Source organism: Clupea harengus, chromosome 22 (assembly GCF_900700415.2).
Source record: "Clupea harengus chromosome 22, Ch_v2.0.2, whole genome shotgun sequence".
NCBI lineage: Eukaryota > Metazoa > Chordata > Actinopteri > Clupeiformes > Clupeidae > Clupea > Clupea harengus.
Genome location: NC_045173.1, coordinates 16,084,094 through 16,094,076, shown reverse-complemented (window position 1 = coordinate 16,094,076; position 9,983 = coordinate 16,084,094). Strand labels below are relative to the sequence as shown.

Sequence of the window (9,983 nt, the reverse complement as noted above, 5' to 3'; positions counted from 1 at the left end):
AGACAGACAGAGAGAGAGGGAGAGTGCAAAGGTGAAGGAGGGAGAAGGAGAAAGATGGTGTGAATGTGTCCACACAACTGAGGATTCCTTTCAAAGATTGACAGAAAGGAGGAGGCCAAAGGACAAAGTTAGACTTCTTAGTTAGACATTCTTTATGATGTTATATTTTGGGGGAAAAGGCAAACATTCGACATGGCCATGCTACAATAGATTCATCACTTCATGATCACACAATTAACATAAGCATGGCAATGTACACAGTTCTGGACATTGTACAGTGCAAAGACTGTGTCTGGCTTGGCCACAGAAAGGATTCCGAGGCAGCAAACTGTATAGTGCTTCTTTTCTGCTTCACCCTGGTCGTTTTTAATACTAATCTTATAAATGTTTATTTTTTATCTTAAAACTCAACAAGGTCATCATTATCTGACGATAGTACCACCACAGACATTAGATGGTTCATGGTATAACATGAGTTGGATTTTTTTTAAGGGTGACAAACGGGAGAGGTGGGAGTGTAGTTCGATGAACTCCTCGTTTTGCCCACTAGAGGGAACTGTTATAAACAAAGTCAAGTCACTTTATTTACATAGCACGTTCAAAAACGGAGTTATACCGAAGTGTTTTCCAGTCAAGAATAAAAAAAGAGGAATAAAGATAGTAAAAGGTGGAAAGACTAAAACAAATAAAATGAATACAAGTGGCAAAGAATAAAAATTAAGAATAACAAAAAATTATATCAAAAACATATGTTCTATTTTTAATGCTGTAGCAAAATATGCAATCAGAAATGGGCTACTTCTCATATATATAGCCTATATATATATATATATACAGTTTGAGCATATATATGTATGTATATATAACCATATAACCACATGACTGTGTGCAAGTTCACGACTGATAAGCAAACCCCGGACAGGAAGAGGCTTTCATTGGCCATTTTGGCCATTGGCCATTCAGCTTAATTTCGCCATTGAGTGTTACTCAATTGATGATTGGTCAAGAGCCAACTGAAAAACAAGTGGAGACAAAAAAATATATCAACCTCGTCGCTCTGTATTGACTTGATGATCGATTCTTTATGATCGATTCTTCGTCTTCGTAATCCAAATATATGAACAGTGAAATGAAAACAATTGCCCTCCTCGAACCTGTTCCCCGAGCGATTGTCTCGGACAACAATTCCAGTGTCCTCCACACCAAATAATGATAATCTGAACAAACTTAACCTAATACTTAATTGTTCTTATTCGCTACTACATTTGGAGCACAGATTCGTTTATATCAAAAACATATTTTCTCTTTTTAAGTGTATTTAACATTAACTACACGCATCGCCCTGTGTTTAGCAGCCCTTTGGTCCGTTGTGCTTTTGTTCTGGCAATCCCAAACTGTTTTCCACCCTGTCCGGCCAAATCGAGGCTAGGCGGAGAATCAGGAAACTCACAGCCTAGGCCCCGTATCGCCTTCAGTGACGAAGCTGAGGGTGTGTGCCAGCCCGTGCTGGGCAAGACGAGGATTGGATGAAAGGGGCAGCAGGAAAGGCCATTTGATTTAGGACGGCTTACTGAGTTCAATAAACTTGCGCAGAGTTGTCTCTCGACATCTTCGCCAGGTTCGCCCTGAAAACGGTTATAAGTCTATCGCCTTGTTTGATTTCGAATATTAATGTTAATAATTTAAAACTTTTAAAATAAAATAAAAAGAGGTCTGATATTTGAACTGGAGTGTGAGAACCCCCACTTTATTTTTTTTATAGGTAGTACAAATTAGACATATTGTAAAAGGCTAGTTATTCTGAGTCCAGTAAATCCTTATCACTTATCTCTGAATTCATCATAACATGTGCAGAAGTTTTCTGCAGAAGGCACAACTTGGGAATGTTATAAATGAACAGACATGTAGCATACCATTATACGTATGTTAAATAGCTTTTTAGACAGTAAAACATTTACAGTTTGTGGCTGTTGGGCTAAAGCTGCAGCTCCTATAATTCTTTTAAAACTGTAAAAAAAACATACTGCCTTCCATTCCTCTAGACAGTCTTGACTTTTTGCACACAATGTGAAAATTACCAAATAAGTATTAGAATTACATTTCATAAATCAATAGTTCCATTGTTGTTGTTCCACACCACCATGTATTTACTTAGAAGCGTCCATTTGCTAGTGTGAGCATGAATCTGGGTACACGCAGGAATGACGGAGTGATGGATGAAAGCCAAGACAGGTAAGGCACCTGTGAGATTATAAACTTCATGGATGTGAAGTCAGTTACACTGCGTCCTTAAAGAGTCAGTGTTGGGGGAAAGAAAACAGAATTTAAAACTAATGTTATCACAAACATAATTATAAACATAAAACGTAATTGATGGATAACGTGAGTTTAATCTTACCGTCAACATCCTGGAAGCCATAACGTCTCGCCAGGTCACACGTCATTAGAACCTTCCCCGTGAGGGACATCAAGTTCTTATCTTAATGACAAAGAGGAAAATGCACACATCAAATACAAAGCCACTGAGTTTCACTTAATCACTTTTTCCTTAGGTTTTATAGCATCTTACAGCTTACCTTTGGCCAGTTCAACAATGCATTTGCCACTGAGCTCTGTTGTCTCCCCATTGGCAAACACATCTGTAAACTGTAAGAGGAAACAAAAAAAAAACCATTCAAGGTTCAGAGTTATGTGGAACTGTAATGTGATTTTAGTGTCTCGCTGGCTGACCCTCTACAAAAACACGTGGGAGTTAATAGACATCTGCCAATCTGGCTGCAGTACCTTTGGTGTCTCTTTCTCGATTACCATCTTAGAGATCAGCTCAGTCTGCACCGCACCCGGCCACAGACTCACAGATGCCACTCCTCTGCTCTTCAGCTCCACTGCAGTGTCTGCCGCAAGCCTGTCACACTGTCACACAAAAGCAGCACAACACATAGACGGATGAAGTCAAGAGTTAAAGTGAAGGCCTTTAAACAGCCATTCCCCTAATTGCTGCAACAAAAAAATATTTGAAAAATGTGGGGTGTATGATAAATTGTTTGTATATAAATATACTGCCAAACATATATGCATATACAGATGCAGAAGTAAAGGGAAAACTTGACAGGTTGTCAATTACAATAGATTTTACCCCCATTTACTCCCATTTCCATCACATATACGTATAATGGAAATGGGAGAATACACTGTACATACATACATACATTTTATAAGCCTGACTCTGGTCTATCGCTCCCAGCCCAGTTTTCACAAAATGAATGTGCGTTGGGTTTCTCCAGGCTAAGACTGTACAGACATACTACTAAATATAAACGCACACTGATAGCAAACATAGATGCGCTAATAAAAATGAATAGGCAGGTGGACTCACAGCAGCCTTGCCAACCCCATAGGCCACATTGAAGAGGTACCGCAGTCCACCCATGGAAGAGATCATGACGATTAGGCCCTTTCCCTGGGCCACCATCAGTCTGGAAGCATAGACTGAGCAAAAGTAATGGCCTCTGCAGGGTATAAGAACAAGTCTTAACATGACTACACAGATGAGATAAAGAGGATGTGATGTTATCACCATGCATGTCAAAAACAGCTCTTTTGTGTTGCTATGGTGAATTACATTATCTAACGACACATTGTCTAATAACAGAGGTAATTTATAATATTGAGGGGTACTGTCTACTGGCATCTTATTATTATTGATTTGACTTAATACAGTACCTCAGTCCTGTGTTGTTAATTGCATCCCATATGGATGGATCAGTCTCCCAGAATTTCTTTCCCATGTTGTCAAATATGGCCTGTAATATAAATCACTCTTAAACAAACAGCTTTGTCATCAACTTTACCGTCAACAGTTACTTTATAATGAACAAACACTGCATTAATGTTATCCAAATCAGTCATATTGTAAAGTAGCATTATTTAGAGGGGGTTACTTTGCGTAGAAGTGTCTGTTATGTGTGGTATGAAACCCCCTCAGTGTCTCTTACGTGCACTCCAGCATAGGCGTTGTTTATCAAGATGTCCAACCTGCCGTTTTGCTCTTGTTTTATTCTTTCAAAGAGTGCCTCGATGTCATCCTCTTTTGAGGAATCACATACCACTGGTATACAATCACCTCCTCTTTCTTTGACCTGTGAAATTTTAGGGAGTAGTAAGCAAGGCTCTCATCAAAACTTAAGCTGTGTCTCACAAGTGTGAGTCAATTTCACTGTACTTTTCAGTAATGCAAAGGCAGCCATTGCATAACCCTGCCACGATCGTAGATAGAGAGGTTTAGATGACATTATTATGTAAACAAAACTTAAGGCCGCAACGTGTAGGCCACATCCTCACCTCAGCTGCGGTGAGCTTCAAGGTGTTCTCCTGACGACCAGTAATGTACACAGTCGCTCCGGCTTCTGACAACTGCAAAGCAATACCTCTACCAATACCCCTTGAGGCTCCTGTTACCAAACAAATCCATCCAGACAGCGCCATCTAGATGAAAGGATAATACTGTGTGAGATAAACGCATATTAGATAATCTGTAGAGAAACAGCGCCGACAACGGGAAGAAAATATCGAATTCATGTGGTCTTCCTTTGAATGCACCGTTATGCAAGTTCAGCTGCGTCATAGTTTTGCTATCTACGGTGGACATAACTAGATGAATCAAAATGAAGACTTCTAACACATTGCTGACATTGTTTACTTACACCAATAAACGGTGGGACTGTGACTCTAGGCTAATGGCATTCAACATTGTCTGATTTATATCAAAACAATGTAGGCTACGTAGTTTACAGTACTCTCAGTATAAATGACCACACACTAAAAGGATATGCAGAGGGAAGTTGGACAACGGGACTATGACCGTTTAAAAAGTTGTCACACTTCTGCCTCGACGTGACAAGGCTCCTAGGATATACATTAAACATGTAACCAATATCTAACAAGGCTCTTACCTTCATCAACGAGTGGGTCGAGATTTACTTGTGCTTCCTTACTGCTGTTGCAAAATATGCAATCAGATATGGGCTACTTGTCATTTCTTTTTGCCAGATTACCATATAACCGCATAGGCCTACTGTGTGCAAGTTCACGACTGATAAGCAAACCCCATGAGCTGCCTCTCTACCGTAATCTTCGTAATACGCCAACTCTAGTTATTGTAATGAATGTCCCTCCTACTGTACTACGGCGCACACCCAAACTAAGTTCATATTTGGAGATTGTATTGTAGCGATCTCAGTAACTATTCTTAGAGGGTTTTCCGTTATGATGACTTTATTACTTGACATGGAGGACATGTAAATCACAGTGACTCCTTATTACAAAACCGCGAGCATCAAGAGGCTCAACAACAAGTTGCACGTTATCTTAAACAGGTGCCCCCGCCCCCCGGCTACTCTGCCAGCCCCCTGCAGCGCAAAGCAACCCGCACATGAGCTGCTGCGGCTGACAGAGAGCAAGGACACAGGCACACAGACAACACAATGAACATGAACACATTAAACATACAGGTCGTTACATTACCCCCCCCCCACTACAAAGTTCCTCGTCCCTGAGGGAACAAACAAAGTCTGCAAAACGCTGGGGCGGTCTCCTAGCCCTTTGTGGACGTGAGAAGGGGGGTAACAGGCTTAACCCAGGGGCAGGGGACGTGGGCTGAGACCAGGGGGCCACAGGGACAAAGTCAGGGTCACCCCCATCAGGCACTGGCTGTGGGGAGTGCGGTGTGTGTGTGTGTAGTGAGAAGGGGGGTAACAGGCTTAACCCCGGGGCAGGGGAAGTGGGCTGAGACCAGGGGGCCACAGGAACAGAGTCAGGGTCACCCCCATCAGGCACTGGCTGTGGGGGGTGCGGTGTGTGTGTGTGTAGTGCAGGGGGTTGGGGTTGGGTGCGTGGGGTACCTGGAACCTGGGGCAAGGCATTGCCTTGATAGGGGGTCAGTCTGTCTCTGTGCAGTGCAACCTTCCGTCCTCGTGGCGGTAGCTGCACCCGATACACCACCTCCCCCATCCGCTCCAACACCCTGCAGGGCCCCACCCACTGACTGTCAAGCTTTGGACAATGGCCCTTCTTTCTTTGTGGGCTGTACACCCAAACAAGCTCTCCAGCCTGGAAATGCCTACCCCGTGCCCGCACGTCATAGTTGCGCTTTTGCCTTGCACCAGCACTTTCCTGCTGCACCCGGGCAAACGCATGGGCAGACTCAAGCCTGTCCTGGAGCCTCCTCGCATATTCAGGGCCTGGGGCAACAACAGGGGCGTCTGGAGGCCGCCCAAAGGCCAGCTCTGCTGGTGTGCGGAGCTCCCTCCCTAGCATGAGGAGTGCTGGGGAACATGTGGTCGACTCCTGGACTGCAGACCGGCACGCCATGAGCACCAGCGGCAGATGCTCATCCCAGTCTCGCTGATGCTCCGATGTCAGTATGGCCAGCTGCTGACCCAGTGTGCGGTGAAGCCTCTCCACGAGCCCGTCACTTTGAGGACGTAACGGGGTGGTGCGTGTCTTTTGTATGCCCAGGCGGCTGCACATGGCAGCGAATACCTGGGATTCAAAATTTCTCCCCTGGTCACTGTGCAGTGTGTCAGGCATCCCAAACCGGCTGAGAATGCCTCCCAGCAGGGCATCTGCCACAGTCTCTGCTTCCTGGTTTGGAAGGGCATAGGCCTCTGGCCACTTGGTGAAGTAGTCAATCACAGAGAGGATGTGGACATTACCCTTGTTTGTGCGGGGAAGCGGGCCCATCACATCTACAGCCACTCTCTCCATGGGGGCCCCCACTAGATGCTGCTGCAGCTGGGCATGTGACGGCCCTGTTGGGCCTTTCCGTGCAGTGCATAAGTCACACCGTCGGCAGAAGTCCTCTACGTCCCGCCGAAAGTGGCCCCAATAGAAGCCTTGACGGAGGCGGCGGAGCGTTTTGGTCACACCAAAGTGGCCTGACCCCGAGGCTCCGTGCATGCCCTGCAGTACAGCTGTCCTCAGGCCCTTGGGGACCACCAGCTGCCAACGCTCCTCCCCTGTAGCAGGCTCTTTCCACGCCCTCTGCAGCACCCCGTCGATCAGACGCAGCGAGTCGAACTTTGACCACAGCCCCTTGGTGGCCTGTGAGAGTCTTGCCACCTCTTCCCATGGCGGCCTCTGCTGTGACTCCACCCACTGATGCACAGGGTGTAGGTCGGGGTCGAGTTCCTGCTGTTGCCTCCATTCCCCCACGCTCACCATCTGCAGCTCCCGGCAGTCAACCACTTCTGCCCGCCGCACTGCCTTCTGCTGCTGCTCCTGCTCACACAGTTCATGCTCCCGACTCTACCTCCGTTCACAGTGGTGGCACCCGTCTGCAGCACACAGGCGACGGGAGAGGGCGTCTGCATTGCTGTGTTGAGCTCCTGCCCTGTGCACTACTGTGAAGTTATAGGCCTGGAGCTCCTCCAACCACCTGGCGACCTGCCCCTCCGGCTCCCTGAATGACATCAGCCACTGGAGAGCTGAATGATCGGTTCTCACAGTGAAGGGCAGACCGCACAGGTAATATTTAAAATGGCGCACGGAGAGCACCACTGCCAGGAGCTCTCGCCGGGTCACACAGTAGCGCTTCTCAGCCTTGTTGAACACCCGGCTGAAATACGCCACTACCCTCTCCCCGTCTGCACCCACCTGAGACAGCACTCCTCCAACACCCACCCCGCTGGCATCATTGTCCAACATAAATGGGAGAGAGGGGTCAGCTGGAGCCAGCACAGGGGCATCGCTGAGGGCCCGGCGCAGCTGGTCGAACGCCCCCTGGCATGCATCTGTCCAGGCAAACTCTCTGTCTTTATGCAACAACTGGAATAGAGGGGCAGCGATGCACGAAAAACCCCGTACAAACCTCCGGTAGTATGAGGCGAGGCCCAAGAAACTTTTCAAGTCCTTTTGAGTGGACGGGACGGGCCAGTCTGCCACTGCCTGCACTTTGTCTTGCACAGTGCTAATTCCCTCCCGCCCCACTCTGTGTCCCAGAAAAGTCACCTGACGCTGCATGAAGTGGCACTTATCCGGGTGGAGTTTCAGCCCTGCTGCCCGGATCCTCTCCAGCACGCGCCGTAACGACAACAGAGCGGCATCGAACGAGGGTCCATGTGCCAAGATGTCGTCCAGATAAACCAGGCACTCCTGACGTGGGATGCCAGTCAACACCTGATCCATCAGTCTGGAGAAGGAAGCAGGGGCGTTGCATAAGCCGAAACTGAGGACCTTAAACTGCCAGAGCCCACGTCCAGTGCAAAAGGCAGTCTTTGGTCGGGCAGATGGGGCGAGAGGCACCTGGTAGTAGCCGGAGCGGAGGTCCAGTGAGGAAAACCAGGCAGAGCCTGAGACTAAGTCCAGAGACTCATCCACGCGAGGTAGTGGATATGAGTCTTTCTTAATTACCCCATTCAGTGGCCTGTAGTCAGAGCAGAGGCGCCACTCACCATTCTTTTTGGGGACCATGACCACTGCAGCTGCCCAGGGGCTGTCCGATGGCTCGATGACGCCTGCCTGCAGCATGTTCCCGACAGCTTTGTCACACGCCTCTTGCCGTGCCAGCGGAAGCCGGCGAGGACGGCACTTTATCGGGCAGGCGTCTCCGGTGTCAATCTCATGCTCCACCAGCTGTGTTCGCCCAACGTCATCCTCCCTCAGTGCAAAGCCGTCTTTAAACTCCACTAACAGCCGCCACAACAGCTCCTGCTGTTGTGAGTCCAGGTCATCACAGTTCTCCATCCAGATTTTCGTGATGGCAGACCGCGTCGCCTCCTCCTCCGTCTGGGGCAGCAGGGACGCCTCCTCCTCCGTCAGGGGCAGCAGGGACGCCTCCTCCTCCGTCTGGGTCAGCAGGGCCGAAGACGAGCAGCCCATGCTGTTGGGGGCTGGCACTGCCAGCAGGGGTGGAGAGGAGTTGGGTGCTGTCACCTCTGTCTCCAGCTGAGAGGGAGGTGATTGAACAGCAATGCTGTGGGCGTGAGGTGGTGGCCGGTTGGGGAAACACGCACCCTGAAGTCGTGAGGGGTTTTGGGGGAAAGTGGGTGTGGCCCGCTGCTCTGCTGTGCCAACTTCACGCGCCGGCAAGGTAGTGGGTGCAGCAACTGGTGGTGTCACGGCCGACAACGCGATGACAGGCCCGTCCTGAAACCTCAGCGTGCATCTGCCCAGGTCCAGCTGACAGCCCGTAGCCTTCAAGAAATCCAGCCCCAGTATGCACGGGTCCTGCACGCTTGCCACCCACACTGGGTGGCGGACAGCTTTGCCCCCCACAGACAGTGTCATTGTGCCCCTGCCTTTCATGGGTGCCAGCCCGCCCGTGACTGTGCGCAGCTGCACAGTGGTGGGCTCTAACTGAGTCCAGCCTGGCACCACATCAGGTCTTACCAGTGTCACTGTGGACCCCGTGTCCACAAGAGCAGTGCAGAGAACCCCCTCTACGGTCACTGAGACGTGACAAAAGTCCCCCACACAAGTCCGCCCCACCACTACCACAGGCTCCGTGGGCATGTTGTCGTCTGCTTCTGGGGGGGGTGGGCCCTGACTCCCCCGTCTGTGCTGTCAGGCCCTTCCTACAGATGACGAAGAGAAAGAGGATGGGGCAGGGGTCCGCACAGCCTCCCCTATGCGGACCCCGCGTCGTTTCCCGGACCCTTGGGTGCTTTTGGGCACTGCCGGAGGAGGTGACCAGGCTGGCCACACCCCCAACACACCCTGGGTGATGTGTGTGGGGTACGGGTTGACTGGACAGACATAGCCCGTATCAGTTCCGTCAGCTCAGATGCCCATGCCGGCTTCTCCAGGCAAGCTTTGGTGCCCACTTTCACTCTTGTTATGGGCATGCTCTCACTGTGGCTACCTCCAGCTGGCATACCCCACACAAACTCCCTCTCTACTGCCAACTCCAATGCAGCCTGCAGAGATTGAGGGTGCTCCAGCTGTACGTGCACACGCAGCTCAGTGGGGGACAGAGCTCTGATGAA

At 49.2% G+C, this 9,983-nt stretch overlaps 1 protein-coding gene across 2 annotated transcripts; it reads right to left on the bottom strand.

The window, feature by feature from the left end:
* Nucleotides 1-1,714: 1,714 nt before the first annotated feature.
* On the bottom strand, nucleotides 1,715-5,113 carry LOC116218342 (dehydrogenase/reductase SDR family member 1-like). 2 transcript variants are annotated; one of them, XM_031559442.2, is made up of 9 exons: nucleotides 4,953-5,113; nucleotides 4,342-4,503; nucleotides 3,996-4,139; nucleotides 3,724-3,803; nucleotides 3,377-3,509; nucleotides 2,785-2,913; nucleotides 2,577-2,646; nucleotides 2,399-2,479; nucleotides 1,715-2,288 (listed from the first exon to the last, which is right to left on the bottom strand). In XM_031559442.2, the coding sequence occupies exons 2-9, from the start codon at nucleotides 4,483-4,485 to the stop codon at nucleotides 2,152-2,154; spliced, it is 918 nt and encodes a 305-aa protein (XP_031415302.1). In that variant the 5' UTR covers nucleotides 4,486-4,503; nucleotides 4,953-5,113; the 3' UTR covers nucleotides 1,715-2,151. The 2 variants fall into 2 exon arrangements, with proteins under 2 accessions (XP_031415302.1, XP_031415301.1); XM_031559441.2 differs by having other exon boundaries at nucleotides 4,342-4,485; nucleotides 4,953-5,111.
* Between the last annotated feature and the right edge of the window lie 4,870 nt (nucleotides 5,114-9,983).

Excerpts from the sequence above, each read along its gene's own strand:
- LOC116218342 (XM_031559441.2), bottom strand. Across the intron at positions 4,140-4,341 it reads TGAAGCTCACCGCAGCTGAG|GTCAAAGAAAGAGGAGGTGA; the intron begins GTGAGGATGTGG and ends AAAATTTCACAG. Across the intron at positions 3,804-3,995 it reads ACGCCTATGCTGGAGTGCAC|GCCATATTTGACAACATGGG; the intron begins GTAAGAGACACT and ends TTTATATTACAG.